Below are 18,372 nucleotides of genomic sequence, written 5' to 3'. Positions count from 1 at the left end.
TCTGCATTCTCCAAATGTACCATTCTTTATATTTCTTTTATCTCTTCTCTTTTCCAATTCATAGATATATTTTACATTTTTACTCTAGGCATATTAGCATATCTTTCTTAGAACAATATTTTAACATATAATCTTCAAAACATTTCCATTCCTTTTTAAATTTTTGATTTGACTGATATCTTATGATTGAGGTTAGCTTTGCCAGTTCTAAATATTCATTTGATTTGCAAATCTACTCCTCTTTTGAGGGCAAGATTTGAGATTTCCATTTAGAAGCAATCACTACCCTGGCAAAACTGGCAAACATTTTCTGCTCCTCCATCACTCCTACCCTGCAAATGTTTCAGCCCAAATGAGAAATTACATTAAGACATGGCTGCTGGTGCTGCAACCTGCAATTTTGCCCTTAAAATGCACTGCCAAATTATCCTCAGGCGCATCAAGCGTATACAGATTTCCTTACTTTGTTTTTTTTTCCCCCGCCCACAGCAGCTGATGTGCTGTCCTGATTAATACAATATATTATCTCAATAAGAAAATTGTATTTTACGCCTGGAAAATGCTTTATGACAGAATAGTGAAATCCTAAGTGAATACCTGATAAAGCAATAAACCTGTAAGAAGGGCAAATTTACGGTGCAGTGATTAATACAGATCTGGCTGCACATGACGCAAACACTTTAATGAATATCTGATAAGGAATACTGTGAGAGTTTTAAATTAACAGCCCCACAGCGATCCCAATTGTGAATCACAAATGATTATCCAACTTGTTACATGAATAAACTTGTCAAACAAATTCATCGCCTGTATAGCAATTTTGAAACTCAACTCTCGATAAAGCCATCACACCGGTGCTCTTGATGAAATGCCACTGTCCATGAAAAATGCTTCTCCCGTTAACACCAATGCCACTGTTGCATGTTAAGGAGTTTCTACAGATAATGTATGGCCACAAAGCTCATGTGAACTGGTTGATTTATATTATCAATGCAATAAAGCACTGGCATGATCGAGGCAGTAGTTTTATAGCAAAAATAAAAATATTTATTCTACTGTACACAATTGTATGCCCCAGGGTAGGTATTTCACGTTTACATATATGGGATTTATAAACCACGTGCGTACACACACAGTTTTAATTTCCTCGATGAGTTATTTATAAAATCATTTTTAACCCCACCTCTTGCTCCCTCCCTCATTCCTATGTGGCCCTAAAGGCGGCTCACAACACGTTAAAAATGTAATCCAATTAATTTACTGTAAGCAGCAAAGGAGTCAGGGAAAAGAAGCATATTAGAAAGTCAGTTTTAAAAACTGTGTTAAATTTGAATTAATTTGCTGTTAATTTGTTTTTTAAAAAATGGAAAACTAATAAAAAATAATTGGACAAAACAACAACAACCTTAATACAATTAAAACAAAGCAAAACTTTAAAAGCCAATAAAATATAATTCCAAGGTCAGCATCGCCCTTGAGCCAGTGCCACGAACTGGACTCATCCACTTCAGCCCCGACTGGGCTAGGCAAGCTGGGTAGCACTTCCAGAGACCACCTTCTGCACAGGAACAGGTCAAAGCGCTGTGGACTCACAGCTTAGAGTTGTGAGCACCGGATTCACTCCAACAAGAAGACAGTCGTCGCACAGCAGAGTATAGCAGAGTATAGCAGAGCATAAACGACTCGGAGAGCAGCTCTGTAGAATATCTTCTTTTATTCTATCTACAACTATAATACACAACTATGTACAGAGCTAAATGAGGTCTAAATGAAAATGCTGAACTGCACTGAGTGTCTGCAGCTGCTCTTAGAAGCAACCTTATCTATACACACGATCTCTCTCTAACACTCAGTCTCTCTCTCTCTTTGATGTGAGGCTGGAACAGAATAAGTAGAGAGCAGAAACCGCCCCCTCCTCTCTGGAGAATCAGCAGAGAACATCAGCAGATTCTTGGATATGGGAGGGGTGAAAACTCCTCAACAGGAAGTGGTGGGCAAGGGCAGGGTGGGAGAAAGAACCTAAAAAGCCAACCAAGAGTGGCCAACTAGACCTGTTACTTCAAGGATTATTTCAGTGTTGCTATCCAGTCTCTTGGTGTGTTGGTTTTTTTGCAGGAGAGGGCGGAGCGGGTAAGGGAAAGTCAGTTGGGGAAGTTGAATTTGTAGCAGCAGCATGGGTGTGTGCGATTAACTGCTTCCCCACCCATGAGAGGAAAAGGAAGATGCTTATGAAGTGGTCTGCTGTGGCTGGAATGAACACTTAGATGGGTATATAAAAGTCTCAAATCCTTTATGCTCGAGAGAGAGAGAGAGAGAGAGAGAGAGAAGAGTGGCTGTTTGACCTGAGCTGATGACACTGCTGTAGTGCTTAAAAAATAAATAAATAAATAAATAAATAAATAATAAGAACTAACCACAACAAATGCTCTTCAAATACAGTGGTACCTCGGGTTACATACGCTTCAGGTTACAGACTCTGCTAACCCAGAAATAGTGCTTCAGGTTAAGAACTTTGCTTCAGGATGAGAACGGAAATCGTGCTCCGGTGGCGTGGCAGCAGCTGGAGGCCCCATTAGCTAAAGTGGTGCTTCAGGTTAAGAACAGTTTCAGGTTAAGTACAGACCTCCGGAACGAATTAAGTACTTAACCTGAGGTACCACTGTACACTGCTTGCTTTTTAACACTGTCATCTGGAATTGATCCTAGAACCGGCATCAGAACCTTGCTTGTTGCAAATCCCAGTCTCTTCTGATCCCACCCATGACCCCCGTTACCATGCCTGGGTATAGCCCTGAATAGGGACGGGGGTGATGCTGTGGTCTAAACCACTGAGTCTGTTGGGCTTGCCAATCAGAAGGTCGGCGATTCGAATCTCCGCAATGGGGTGAGCTCCCATTGCTCTGTCCCAGCTCCGGCCAACCTAGCAGTTCCAAAGTATGCCAGTGCAAGTAGATAAATAGGCACAGCTGCAGCAGGAAGGTAAACGGTGTTTCCATGCGCTCTGGTTTCCGTCACGGTGTCCTGTTGCACCAGAAGTGGTTTAGTCATGCTGGCCACATGACCCAGAAAGCTGTCTGTGGACAAACACCGGCTCCGTCGGCCTGAAAGTGAGATGAGCGCCGCAACCCCATAGTCGTCTTTGACTGGACTTAACCATCCAGTGGTCCTTTACCATTACCTTTATAGCCCTGAATAGAGCAAGATCAATTGATAAAAACATAAAAACAACATAAATGATTTACAACTCATGAAAACAGAATTCCTTGCATGATTTAGTGCTGGCACTGGAGTTTCGTGCCTTCAACAGTTTGTGACAGGCAGAAATTCAATGGGATAAGACTCTCCTAGTATAGGAATACAATTATGGGGAAGGCCTTACCTGCTGGCATGCCATCCAAAAGACATCTTAGTGCTTGTGTCTGGCCCACGATTTACCTTGGGACCCTCCACTCCAGCCACAAAACAGGATACAGTGGTACCTCGGGTTAAGTACTTAATTCGTTCCAAAGGTCTGTTCTTAACCTGAAACTGTTCTTAACCTGAAGCACCACTTTAGCTAATGGGGCCTCCTGCTGCCACTGCGCCGCAGCAGCACAATTTCTGTTCTCATCCTGAAGCAAAGTTCTTAACGTGAAGCACTATTTCTGGGTTAGCGGAGTCTGTAACCTGAAGCGTATGTAACCTGAAGCATATGTAACCCGAGGTACCACTGTACAAATCTGTGTGACACAAAGTGTGTGCAAAGGTGACACATGTTTGTTCTCTCTTTTGCAGGTGGGGCAATCTTCCTACAGCGTACCAAACCCAAGAAACCCACTACTGCATATAACATAGCAGCTAAGACTGATCTGTTAATTCAACTCGTGCCCCCAGCATTCTCCTAGGGTTAAGGCACTCCTTTGTGCTTTTATTGCACTGATTTCTACCTTTTTCTAATTAAATAGCTTCCTAGGAGGAAACTATTAGGACATCAAAATTCATGCCAGATGCAAAATACACACCTCCTGAGCAATTGCCAGCACAAATATTGCTGTTTAAAATTTACAGCGCAGTGTAAAACAAAGGCAAATCTCTGTCATCATTCAATTTGAGCAGAAAAGTCCCACTAGTCATATATAGCTAAACAGATTTCCTCTCCTGGTTGCTAAGGCCTCGCAATCTAGGAAAACGTGACTCGTGATCCTGCATACATCTTAATATGCAAAAATTATGGGGGAAAGAAACAAAATGAACCCAGGAATGCACAGGGCACCTGTAAAATCTTCTCTGGGCCAGTGATGGAGCTGCAATAATAGTTTGAGAAGTCACCAAGGCAACTTCTAAATGTGGTTTAGCAGATTTCACCACCACCATCACCAGATGCTTCTTCACTGCACTGGACATTGCTATAGCTATAGTGAAAATTAGCCTTTGGGGTCGGTGGGTAAGATACCTTCTTACCCAGCCTTCTTTAAGCCAATATATGGCATCATCAAATTATGTTCCCTAAATGGTCGTTCCGAAAGGTTTCAAATGCTCTGTTCAGCAACTGGCCTAAGCTCAGAAGTGGTGGCTGTGACTTGCTAAGTTGGATTCCCATAATATCCACATCCCTTTGGTTTCCTAGAAAATGTGTGTCCTTTGCCACACAGTGGCCTCATATGATCTTACAGCAAGGTGATGCAATCTGGTAGAAGTCAATCACGTTAGTTGTATGACAGCGTGGAAACAGTGAACTTGGTTGAACTGGGAGCACAGACTGGGGTTGTCTCCCACTTGCTCTTCCCGTCTGCAATTAATTGCTGTCCCCATGCCACCCAGCTCATGACAGATCAGCTAGGCCAGGGGTCAGCAAACTTTTTCAGAAGGGTGTTGGTCCACTGTCCCTCAGACCTTGTGACTATATTTTTTTTTTGGGGGGGGGGTTAACAAATTCCTATGCCCCACAAATAACCCAGCGATGCATTTTAAATAAAAGCACACATTCTACTCATGTAAAAACACCAAGCAGGTCCCACAAATAACCCAGAGATATGTTTTAAATAAAAGGACACATTCTACTCATGTAAAAACACACTGATTCCCAGACTGTCTGTGGGCCGGATTGAGAAGGTGATTGGGCTGGATCCGGCCCCCGGGCCTTAGTTTGCCTACCCATGAGCTAGGCAGCATGGACAGATGAGCAGAGCTCCCCAGGGCTTGACAGGCCTCACAGAATGGCTGAGGGTCAGGGGTTGCATTTGGAAACTGCACCAGCATCATTTAATTAAAAAGCAAGCATCTACAATATGCGTAAGGCTGTGAATTAGTACTGACCATAGACCTGGGCTTCATTACACTGGACTTCACACACCCTCAAATAATAACTGCTTGCATTTTCGAAGCTTAACAAACAAATGAATTAAAAGTGTATCACATTTGGAGTTGTGTTTTTTTGGTCTTTTTTTTTTTGCATCCGATAGCAAAGTTGAATGGGAGTTTTAACTGCCATTTGCACACTTCACTTCTGAATTCCAAGTACCGGTACATCTGGTGGCAGATTTTAACCAGTCACCTAAGGAAGGGAACCAACAAAAGAATCCTGGTTGGACTCAGGGCTTAAGACAGTTCTGGCTTGTGATCTAGAAGCAAAACAAAACTATATAGTGCATCACCTTAGCCTACTACTGTAGTGGGTAAAGTACTCAAAATATTCCTTCAATAAATCCACTATCAGGATTTATTTGCATTTACCAGGGTCAGGATGGGAGGACACTGGACTTAATGGAGCTCACTTATGATAAAACATGTACTTAAGACTGACTTTTGAAAAGAAAAAATGCAACTAGAAAACTGCCTGATGTTAATAAGCAATATACGCAGAGGATGAGCTTGCATACTGAGGGGATTTTTCTTCTTTTTGTGAGGGAGGGTAGTGTATTTATGTGTGCTGTGTGCCCAGAAATACCGTATTTTTCGCCCTATAGAACGCACCGTCCCATAAGGCGCACCTAGTTTTTTTGGGGGGGGGAATAAAGGGGGAAAATTTATTTTCCCCCCAGGCGCGGGGCTGGGGCGGGGGAAGCCCGGGCTCCCGCGCCTTGCGAAGAGCTGCGCGAAGTCTGGGCGCGCTGAGCTCAGCGCGCCCTGGCTTCAGCATGCAGGCAACTCTCCGCAAGCCGTGGGAGCCCGGTGCGGGCTCCCACAGCTTGCGGAGATCTGCGTGAAGCCTGGAGAGCAAGAGGGGTCGGTGCGCACCGACCCCTCTCGCTCTCCAGGCTTCAGCGAAAGCCTGCATTCGCCCCATAGGACGCACACACATTTCCCCTTCATTTTTGGAGGGGGAAAAGTGCGTCCTATGGGGTGAAAAATACGGTACATTTCTCCTCTCCCCATTCCTTATAAGTGAGTGCAGGTTGTGTTTGGAGCAGGGAGGGAGGTTTTACCCTCCTTGCAAATGTTGTCCAAAACTGTTAAAAGTGATTCATTTAAGTGGGAGAAACCACAGTGGCGTGTCTGAAGACACAACCCGACCCATTGACACCAGTCCTTAAGTATTTAATGCCATTTTTCTTGGTCACTGAGAAGCGTGACAGAATGTTGGGAGCTTTTACGGAGATGCTAATCTAGAAGGGCCTTTATATATGCAAATATATCTCAGCAACAGAAATTGCTCTATGGATTACTTAAGCATTCAATGCAACCATTATACGTTACCTTTCGGAATAATAATAAAGACTATGCTTTATGTAGTCAAGGATTCATTTTTTATATGTATTCATTTATGAGCTGTTTGCTGAAAGAAGTCTCAGAGGCAAAACTCTTGAGTGGATAAAAATTTAGAGTGCATTCTGCACTGTGGCACATTTACTTTTTGAAATGGGCCTGCTTTCCTTAGGCACTACTTAAGGAAGCATTAGGACTTAACCACAGTTGGATTTGGTTTTGTCTTTGAGAATAAAGAATTAAAGTATCACCCATGCCACAGAATTATGCCACTGGAAATGAATGTGTGTACATTTACTTTAAATCCAGAGGTAAGATTATCACTCGAAACAAAATGGATCGACATTCTATTAGAATGTACAAATCTGCTTTTTGGGTAAAAAATAATCCAAACAAATTGAAGGGCAGTGAGGGCAAATAGGGTAATTGGCAGGGAGAGTAGAAGGAAAACAACACCATGATGAAGCAACAGCCAAAGGAACGAAAGGGGCAGCACAGCCGTGTGAACATTTGGCATGCTGAGTATTTTTCAGTATCTGTCAGTCTGCATCAATTGTGCTCCTTTCAAAGCACATATCAAATTTAGAGAACGTTGACACAGCACTAATATATTGTCTCTATGTGAATTGGACCTGAACTTTGATACATTTGATTTTTCTTTTGTCTCCTGCTGTTCTGATAACAAGCTTTCTGCATTTCCTAATCATATGCACTCTTTCTTCCTGGAATTTCAGACCTGGGTTACTTCTCCACTAAAATATGGACAACCCTAGCACACATTCTCAAAAGGAAAAGGAATAAAAAACACCTTTGAGATGTGATCATGACATTTTTTTAAGATTAAAAGCAAAGTTTATATCCTGCCTTATTGCAGAAGCTAATACCAAAAAAATATATAAATTGTGGCGGTGAAATTGTGGGGGGATCATTGATTTCTTGCCTGTAATGTAGCTGGACTTAGCACTGACTAAAAGAAGGCAGGAAATAGCATATGGGCAATGGGGGCAATGGGGGGGATTTCATTATATGCAGGAGGAAAGCTAATAATTAATAACAGATGGTAATAACTGATTTATGTGAGAGTATATTGGGGTTTCTCAGAAATAAATGAAGGTCTTGGTCACTTAAGATACAAACAGCTTTCAACATGTGTCCATTGGCTGGTACATCTGGGCAAAGAAATGAAGAACCCTTTTATTTAAAATGTAGAAATACAAGATGGGTTTTTAGCTGCTTGCAAAATTTGGGCTTTTCCTGTACTCTACCATCTGTTCTGCTACGAGAAGCAACCACAATGATCTTATAAAACACAATGGAGAGAAACAAGTTAACTGTGAAATGAAACTTGGTACAATCAGAGTTACATAAAGTAGATTTATGTTCAGCAAGGCACCTTTAAATATGTGCCTGGCCAGAGCAGGACAGCACAGTGTACCTTAAAAGTTAAAGCATAAACCTTCCTGCCATACTTGGAAATCTGTGATGGCAGCTTCCACCCAAGATATTGGGGGTGGGGGTTGCGCAAAGATACGGATGCAGAGAAATCACCAGAAATGGATACCTTCCTTTGACCTCGTAACGCTCGCTATTCCAAGGGACAAACCTAACAAACTTCATCTAGGATAGAAGGGATGATGCAATCTGGTGCAATTTCTTTAGAACTTTTGGGTGACTGACACCTAGGCTTAATATTGACTCTACCAAGTCCTTGGAATGAAGCAACTCCCCTATAATCAGAAGGGGAGGCCCTGATGGGGCTGCTGCAACTGGCTGCAGTTCGCCCTGACCCATCATAGGGCACTGGACCTCTACTAAGAAGGAGGAACTGCTTCTACGATGTTTATCTGCATCTGATGCTTAATGGTACCCAGGAAACTTAGGTGCCACCTTTATTCTTGGCTAAGGTGTGCTGCCAGTCCAGTGTCTCACTTCCTTCCCTTAAAGGTAAAGGGACCCCTGACCATTAGGTCCAGTCGTGGCCATTCTGGGGCTGCGGCGCTCATCTCGCTTTATTGGCCGAGGGAGCCGGCATACAGTTTCTGGGTCATGTGGCCAGCATGACTAAGCCGCTTCTGGCGAACCAGAGCAGCGCACGGAAACGCCATTTACCTTCCCGCCAGAGCAGTACCTATTTATCTACTTGCACTTTGATGTGCTTTCGAACTGCTAGGTTGGCAGGAGCAGGGACCAAGCAACGGGAGCTCACTCCATCGCAGGAATTCGAACTGCTGACCTTTTGATCGGCAAGTCCTAGGCTCTGTGGTTTAACCCACAGCGCCACCTGCGTCCCAAAAGGAAAAGGACCCCATGGCGGTTAAGTCCAGTCAAAGGTGACTATGGGGTTGCGGCGCTCATCTCACTTTCAGGCCGAGGGAGCCGGTGTTTGTCCACAGACAGCTTTCCAGGTCATGTGGCCAGCAAGACTAAACCGCTTCTGGCACAACAGGACACTGTGATTGAAACCAGAGCTCACGGAAACACCGCTTACCTTCCCACCGGAGCGGTACCTATTTATCTACTTGTACTTTGACATGCTTTCGAACTGCTAGGTTGGCAGGAGCAGGGACCGAGCAACGGGAGCTCAGCCCGTAGCGGGGATTTGAACCGCCGACCTTTTGATCGGCAAGCCCTAGGCTCTGTGGTTTAACCCACAGCGCCACCCGCGTCCCTTTTCCTTCCCTTACTATGCTTCATTTCTACCCTCTGTGCATAGAGTCGACTGGCCATGGAGGATGACAACTTGTGCAATGGAGAGCAGCTGAGGTTGCAGGGCAGCAAATGGCCCTGTTTGCGCTCGCACGATGCTTATTGCAATGCTTCAGTTCCCTCTTGCAAACGTAGGATTCATTTAGATTATGGCTGCATTTTTAAAGGAAGGCTTTTCATTCCTGATAGCATCTGGTCAATCATTATTAAGTCGTGTATTTCTTAGGAACAGTTGGGACGTCTGCTAATATTACATGATATGCTCCCTATTAAAACTCATCTAGGGGTTTTATTTTCCCAGAAAGAATAGTGAATGGAATTTTTACGAGCAAACCGGTATAAATACAATTTCATCAAAATCAGGACTGAAATCTTTATGTTATGCGATTTTCCTGAAGTCAACACCTAACTCTGAAAAGAACTGGACTCTGAGTCACGATCTGGATGTTTGCTGGACTGCTGCATTGTGATTTTGATTGTTTGCAAAGCCTTTCAATTTCAGCACTGTCTTTTATTTTCAAACGCTTGCTAAACAGCATTTTAAATTGCTCCTGAATCTTTTAAAAATGCTTCTGAAGGGCATTTAAAAATAACTGTTTTGTGCTAATAATGAATTATTGCTTCAAAACAAACGATTAGAAACACTGCTGTAATATCTGCCAATAGTATAATACTGACAAAGGAGTGATTTTGACATCTGACATGCCCAGGTCATGACAAACCATGGTTTACTGAGACTTGAGAGAATGCTCTTGCTTCACTCCCCTGCCCCTGCCCCTAAGCAACAAACTACAATATCTGACTTAGCACTGTGTCCAAACCAAGGACTATAATTTGTTTCAGTCAAAGAAACCATATTTGGTAAGCCAAGAACAAACCTTGGCTTCCAATCATGTTTTGTTAGGAGTGTGAAACAAACCACAGCCTTCAGTTTGGATATACTGCTAAGCCAGGGACCATGGTTCATAGTTCCTATTCATGTGAGGAGTGAAGAGAAAGCTGTCTAAACATTCACAGTAAACCAGTAACTGTGATTTACCATGACATGCAAGTACAGCCAGTGTTAGCTACTCATGAGATGCCTCTTTCAAATGGTTCCTTGGCCATGTACTCTGTAGTAATGGCATGTCACAGTTTGTTATCCAGAAAGCTTGTTTGGAGTTGCATCTGTGAGAGCAGGACTCCATGGGAATCTAGGAGAAAGTTTTGCAGCTAGCAAAGTCATATGTATCATTTTCTCATATTTACTTGGTGGATTTAATTCCACTCTATTCAGTGGGCTCAGAGTTGCTTGTTCCCAAATCATTATCAAATTAAATTAAATGATTTGAGGAATGAAAGAGGCTAAATGAAATTTTTTAAAAAATGATTCTTTATAGCCATAAAACCTATTGAAACAACAATCTTGAACAACCGTATCTTATTGTACACAATCTGTTGAAATAAGCATCAAACTGGGGGTAAAAGGGCAGAGTCAGCGACTTGTTTGTACTCTGTTACACATAAGGAGAATCAAAAGTGGTTTATCATTTAATCCTTTAATACCAGCCAATAAAATAAAAATTGCTTACAGCAGCTATATCAAGGAGTGTTCGACCACAAGGCCATTCTATACTCTCTACAACTTGACTTTTCAGTGATCTTGGAATAGAAAACCAATCTTTTGAATGATTCGATGCCACAAATCATCATTCTATGCCAAAGCAGTTTTCAAAGTAGAAGAAGAGTTTGGATTTGATATCCCGCCTTTCACTCCCCTTAAGGAGTCTCAAAGCAGCTAACATTCTCCTTTCCTTTCCTCCCCCACAACAAACAACAAAAGGTTTTCCCCAACCATCTTTTCCACAAGACAACAGTCCCGTGAAGAAAGAATGTGCATTTAACTTCATGGATTTGGTCCTGAGTCACAATCAGACAGTATGCAAGGTGCATTTACAAAACTAAGTTCACTCACAGAAACCCACGGTAGAGGTCAATTGGATTCCACCGTATAAATATGACTGGTGCTGACTGTCTTTTACCCCCAGTTTGGAATGTGTGCTTAAATGTACTTTAGGTTGCCTGAAGAGTTCTCACGACTTTATAGAACCAAGTGGCACACGTGCGGAATACATTTTCACTGAGTTGAATCCTATGGACAGAAACTGCAGCCAAATAACTCAGTTCTACAATAATATATCTTACTTCCAACATATAAAGCTCGGGATTCTTTGGTACATGCCTAGATACTCTCACAAGTATATGCAAACCCAGATATACGCACTTCATAGATATCCTCCATTAAAGGTAAAGGTAAAGGTACCCCTGCCCATACGGGCCAGTCGTGTCCGACTCTAGGGTTGAGCGCCCATCTCGCTTAAGAGGCCGGGGGCCAGCGCTGTCCGCAGACACTTCCGGGTCACGTGGCCAGCGTGACAAGCTGCATCTGGTGAGCCAGCACAGCACACGGAAACGCCGTTTACCTTCCCGCTAGTAAGCGGTCCCTATTTATCTACTTGCACCCGGGGGTGTTTTCGAACTGCTAGGTTGGCAGGCGCTGGGACCGAACGACGGGAGCGCACCCCGCCACGGGGATTCGAACCGCCGACCTGACAATCGGCAAGTCCTAGGCGCTGAGGTTTTACCCACAGCGCCACTCGCGTCACATATCCTCCATTACAATCAAGCTAATGAGCCAATAAATCAAATCACAGGCTGAACCTCATTATTTTAGGCATCCAAGTTCAATTTGCTTACTAATGGCTGCATGGCTGCTTTTAATAGATGTGCTATTAAAAAGTAAACATAATGAATGAATAACTATTTAGGCATCATTACCCTATAAAGATGAAAAATTTCAAAGAATGCGGAACCCGTGGAAGCTACTTACTTTTTTTTTAATCGTCGAAAAATGCTAATCATAAACTCAGATCGCAAATGTAAATTACACAGAGGAAAAGAACTAGTAAAAAGCATCATCAGGTCTATCCCAACTTCATATTGATGTTGAATGAGCTGAAATGGCTAGTTTGTACACACATAGTTGTTTGAACAGTACAGATGAGGAAGCAATTCCTCACCCCCACCAATTTGGTGTATTTTGGGGTTTCCGAATATACCCAGACAAGGTTTTGATTTCTCAGTGGCCTCATGTATCATTGCATTGTACAACATGGACACAGCGACATCCCAATCTTTAAATTTGTCGTGGCCCCTCTAATTCTCCTGCGTTGGGACATGACAACATCACAGTGAAAGCATGCAGCCCACAGCCCACCCAAAGCAAGGAACTTCACGAATGATTCCTTGATCCTGCGTATGTATTAGAGAGAGAAGTTGTAGGAAGACCAGCATACTAATGCTTTTGAGTGGAACTGCAACATTTTCTAGCATTGGTGGATCTTCGTCTTCCCACAACCTCATGGGCCAACTTTGACAGATGGCCAGCCCCACCCCCTAATCAATCATCTGATGTCATGATGATGTCTAGTGATTGACAGGTGGGTGATCCACCCATCATAGTGGGTCCACATGGGTAGGGTGAGAGGTCTTCTTTGCCAACTTGTTTCCCATAGGAACCCAGGAGCGCTGGACACTCTGCTGCGCAGCTGATGAGCAAGGGTTTCATCCTGCTTGCTGCAGAGGTCTACTTCGCCAGTGAGCTCCCCGCAGAGAATGTGCTTGCAAAACAGCATGCAGCAGGAGGAATCCATGCCCTGCTCAAACTGACATTCCCCAGTGATGTCAGCCAATGGACAGGTTGGTGTGGTTTGGGGAAAGTGGCCTCACAGGCCAGGTTCAACCTCATGGTGGGCCAAGAATGGTCTGTGGGGCCAGAGGTTCCTCATCCCTGCATTATAGCACAACTGGGCTGAACAGAAATGCCTCCAGGTCGACTATTTCTGATCAGGGGCAGTGATGGTGGTGGCAAGGCTGCAGAAGTGGTGTCTCAGATCGGAGGAAAGGATGCTATCTACTCATTCGGATGCTGTCTTGCCACCTGGTCCCCCTTCAATATTGCACTAGTTTTTAACCTCCAAGGGATTATTATTTCACTGCAGTTCCTTTCCATCTGAAATAGCGTTGTGTTGAATCATTGCTATGTTCCCTCCTACCCCTTTGGACCTCATGAGCGCAGATAACATGTTCTTGCCACCTGGAGATTAGCTTCAGGGCCACTCTCAGACGACTTTGCATATCTTTAGCGGTTCACCCTTCTCTTCCTTCCCAGCTCTCAGCATGTGGCGATCGTGTATTGTGAGCCTAGTTTCAGATGTGCTCCAGCCTTTGGAGCAAAAGACTGCAGTTGGTTGTTAGCCCTGGTCAAAGCAAGGCACCCCACCCCCAAGCCTGTGCCATTCTGCCATTATTAATCCACACTGGATCTGGGGCTTGGCTCAGTGAGTTCTGCACATATCCATCTTTGGGCAGTTGCCCACCTTTGCTGTGTGCTGGCTCCAGCCATGTCAGCCAAGCAACTCCCAACGTTGCGATTAGGAAACATATTGCACCATGCTGTGGAACTCCCAAGACTTTCCACAAAAACCGAGTGCTGGAGCATCATCGCATAAATCTGCGATGCTTGTATTTGTCCAGATTTGTTTACTCTTCCAGCTTCTCTCCCAGGCTCCCACTTGCAAATTCTTCTCAAAGCTGTTTAAGCAGAACTAGACGGGCAGATTCCTTTTGGAATCGCAAGCTCTTTCCCACATGTCTTATGCAAATCATCAAGCCTGAGACTTCTTGGTAGCCTAACCATTTTTGGAAATCAGTGCACACAGCATGTGGCGGTGAAACCTCTGTGCCCTTTTCAGTTAATATTGATTAGGTGAAATCAATAAAATTAGAGACACGTGTGTGTGTTTTGTTTTTTTTAACCACCACCTACAGAAAGCTGAGATGAATTTGCACATACAGACTGCTTGCAAATGCTACTGATTCAAAAGTTAACTTTAAAAATATTCAGGAAATGAAGTTTGCTTCAAGAAATAGGATATAAGCTGCCTTCGCATTAAGAATGAGCAACTTGCCTCTTCCTCCATGCAGATGCCTACATAGAGAGCCAGTGTGGTGTGGTGGTTAGAGTGGTGGACTAGGACCTGGGAGACCAGAGGTCAATCAGCCAGGAAGCTCACTGGATGGCCTTGGGCCAGTCACTGTCTCTCCTCTCAGCCTAACCTCACAGGGTTGTTGTGAGGACTAAATGAGGAGAAGGGGAACTATGTATGCCACCTTGAGCTCCTTGGGGGGGAAAGTGGGCTAGAAAAGCCATAAATAGGCCACCATTGAAATGGATGGGACCATAACAACGCTGCTGTAAACAAAGGGAAGCAGAACTTCCAGGCGTTGCTCTCTGCAGACTCTCACTTTCCTTAAACATCGTTCCAACGTTTCAATCTTACCTGGAATTGTATTCTTTGGTTAATGTGAGGCACGTGGAACTGTTTCAGGAAACGCTCGTCTTTGCTCCAGAAAAGACGGATGTCAGGGATCCCGTACAGGATCATGGCCAGCCTCTCCAACCCCAGGCCAAACGCCCAGCCAATTTTGTTCTCTGCGCCAGCTGCAATTACACAAAGAAAAACACAAAAGGCCTTAACAGGAGAATAGAGGCAATATTAAGATTGGAATTCTAAAAAGTGGGATATAAATCTATTAAATAAATGCATATTGAATACATAAATGAAAAACTGTGTTTCCTTATTAAAAAAAAACAAGCCCAAAAATAGTTCATATGAGGGAACTTTTTAAAGAATCAGCCATGCCTGCTAATTTTATGCCTCATCCCAAAGAAAGGAAATATAGATCAGGAGTAGCTAACATGGTGCCCTCTGGATGTTGCTAAACTATAACTTTCACCAGCTCCAGTACCTCGTGATGAAGAGCACAAAATCTGCAGAGGAAACTAATGGACCAAGCATAGTGCAGTTGCTGCACCTATTGTTCTCCATATGGAAAGAACCAGTCAATACCACAAGCAAAATCCCAGAGCAAGGTAGAGGTTGAAGGTCAAGGTTGGAAGCCTGTCAGGATACAGGTGACATTTCCAGATCAAACCGAAGTCACAAAGCAACCTTCCACTGAACACGTTGTTTCCAAAGTGGCAGCTGGGGCGTTCGCACAGAGCCCCCAGTCGTTCCACGGACTATTGACCCTGCACCACCACGGCTTATCTCTTCCACTGCCACCAACCAGGTTTCCCTGGTAATATATTCAGACCCAGTCAGGATGTAATGCATTAACAAAGATTCCAGTTTATTGTGAATGCAAACAAGTTCTAAATACTTTGAAACACTGTAATCCGATTCACTCTCTCTGTCTCCCCTCTGTCTCTGACTTCTATGCCTCCCACCCACAAGAAACCAACAGAACTAACTGCCAAAACCAGTGTTGTGCCTTAAACACAGTTATGCTCCGCCCCTGGGCTTTCTTATTGGTCAGTCTATTAACCCTTTCTCTCTCCCCCCCCCCCAGTACGACATCTCCATAATGAGTGGGCAAACGCCACATTAGCCAATTAGCAGATGCAGATGAAAGGCTGCATGAAATCCTGCCTGGCAAATTTGAAAAGCAGAGGACCCTGTTTCTCTTGGCTGACCAACGCACTGCAAGTCACTCTGCTCTAGGTAGGAGGGAAACTTAACAGGTGGAATTCCAGTTCCGTTCCCCCCCCCCCAGGCCCACCTGCGAAATATCTGGAGGAAATGACGGCCTATTTGAGTTTTGGCTACCAGGATGCCATTCTTTCAATATTGCCAATTGCTTGCTTTGGCAATCAGGCTGTTTTCCCCCCACATGTGGTCAGATGCCTTTTTCTTTTTGGGACGTCTGTTGCATTGCTTGTTCCTTAAAGCATCTGATATTCTCTGTGTGCTGCGTGGCTGTGAAGAAAGGTTGTCCACGTGGATCAGCCCGCATAGATCAACCCACAAAATCCAGACAATGGGAAACACTTCTAGATTAGCACTATTACTACTACCAGGTTAGTAAGCAAGTAGCTCCAGATAACTCAAGCAAAAAAAAGCAACTTTGCAAATAATTATCATTGTTGGCTGTGCTGTTGTGCACCCAGATTAACTACAGAGATAAGTATTATCACCGCCGTTTAAAGAAATGGATGACAAATGAAATGCCAGACTCCCATAATTCTATAATTACAGTGTAATGGCAATTAATGCAATCTTATTTCCTACTAGAAATTATGTGAAACGCTAAAGGGACCACTGTGCCTTTTAAGACTCACCCTTATCATCAAGTTGCATCTCGTCTATCATTATCCAAAATATAATTGAAAGACACACACACACACACACACACACACACACACACACAAAAGCCAAGCAAAAACAAACTTGGCAGGCAGCTCTTAATTGCCTGCTCCTTTCCTATCTAGTATGAGGCTTGTCAGCAAATCTCAAAAGAAAAGCACAACGGTATGTGTTGACATTCAATCTCCACTCATCACTACAAGCCCACTTTGAGCATCAATCACATTTGTTAATAAGTGAAATGGTGTGAAATACCAACATTTTAAATTACTGGAATGCTGTTCCGCTATTGTCAAAAATTCCAGAGACCTTTCTTTTAAAAAGGGGGAGGGGGAGACAATAACGAAGAATTTAATCCATGCATTTCAGAGATGGAGTGGCAATCATAACCATGCACTGTCTTCCATATTTCCCTGTATACAACTTGTCTTCACTACTACTAGTCTTTGTAAAAGACTATAGGAAATCCATCAGGATGAATAAAGGTAAAGGTAAAGGGACCCCTGACCATTAGGTCCAGTCGTGGCCGACTCTGGGGTTGTGTTGCTTATCTCGCTTTATTGGCCAACGAAGCCGGCGTACAGCTTCCGGGTCATGTGGCCAGCATGACTAAGCTGCTTCTGGCGAACCAGAGCAGCGCACGGAAACGCCGTTTACCTTCCCACCGGAGCAGTAGCTATTTATCTATTTGCACTTTGACGTGCTTTCGAACTGCTAGGTTGGCAGGAGCAGGGTCCGAGCAACAGGAGCTCACCCTGTCGCTGGGATTCGAACCACCGACCTTCTGATCAGCAAGCCCTAGGCACTGTGGTTTAACCCACAGTGCCACCCGCATTCCATCAGGATGAATACCAACAGCCAATACCAGAGGAAAGCATTCTGGTTGCCCCCTCCCCCATGCTCCAGACTACAACTCTCATCGGCACCTGTCAGTGTGGCCAATGGCCAGGAATGATGAGAATGACAGTCCAGAACACCAAGAGGGAGCCAAGTTGCCTAATCTGGTCTACAGTGATTGGCAGCAGCTCTCCAAGGTTTCAGATAAGCATCTTCCCAGCCATTGTTGGTTTTGTGTGATTCCCAGTCTGTCTCACTTATTGATCCCTGTAGTATAATTAGACTAGCAGCAGTCAGCTTGGTGATGGGTACAGCTGATGCTTGCCTTGCTGGTTGTCTAGCCTGCAAAAGGACTCTGACTGCTGGAGGCAGCTGGTTTCTAGATGCAACCTTATAGCATGTGGCAAGAGGTGCTGATATGCTTAATGAAGCTTGTTAAAAGTAAATTAGTCAAATATTCCAAGGCCTTAGCTAGACTCAGTTAGAGGGAAGACAGAAGAAGAGTGTTCAATGGAGAGTTATGAATCACAAAAAAGCACCTGTAAAAGCACCTGTGACTGACCAATAGCAGTAAAGCCTTCCTTTTTATTTGGATGGACACGTCTGGTCCAGTAGGGGGTAGAGCTAAAATATGTTAGTTTTCCATTTGCTGAACAGCATCTGCTTAATTGGTTGATTACTTCAAACATAGCAGCCAAATTCATCTGGTGCTCAGTGACCACCCAAAGAATAGTTACGAGCTTCAAGCTTGAGTCATCAAGGTAGGCCTCAAAATAAGCAAATATATTTATTGTTAGAAAACAGTTGATGTTTAATAACCTCAGCTCATGGGTCTGCTTGGCTGCCACCACACAAATGAACTCATGTGGACCCAGGCATTTGAAGACAGAAACGAACC

The 18,372-nt window shown here is 43.8% G+C and overlaps 1 protein-coding gene across 4 annotated transcripts in view; it reads right to left on the bottom strand.

Annotated features, from left to right (window-relative positions):
- Window positions 1-18,372, bottom strand: part of FARS2 (phenylalanyl-tRNA synthetase 2, mitochondrial) — a 214,550-nt gene that overhangs the window by 78,256 nt on the left and 117,922 nt on the right. For all 4 annotated transcript variants that reach the window (XM_083623952.1, XM_083623954.1, XM_083623955.1 and 1 more), the window contains one exon: window positions 14,772-14,932. In XM_083623952.1, coding sequence (XP_083480078.1) covers window positions 14,772-14,932 — 161 coding nt within the window. The remainder of the gene's footprint in view (window positions 1-14,771; window positions 14,933-18,372) is intronic.

Source organism: Podarcis filfolensis (assembly GCF_964270895.1).
Source record: "Podarcis filfolensis genome assembly, chromosome: 7".
NCBI lineage: Eukaryota > Metazoa > Chordata > Lepidosauria > Squamata > Lacertidae > Podarcis > Podarcis filfolensis.
This window is presented reverse-complemented; position numbering and strand designations above follow the sequence as displayed.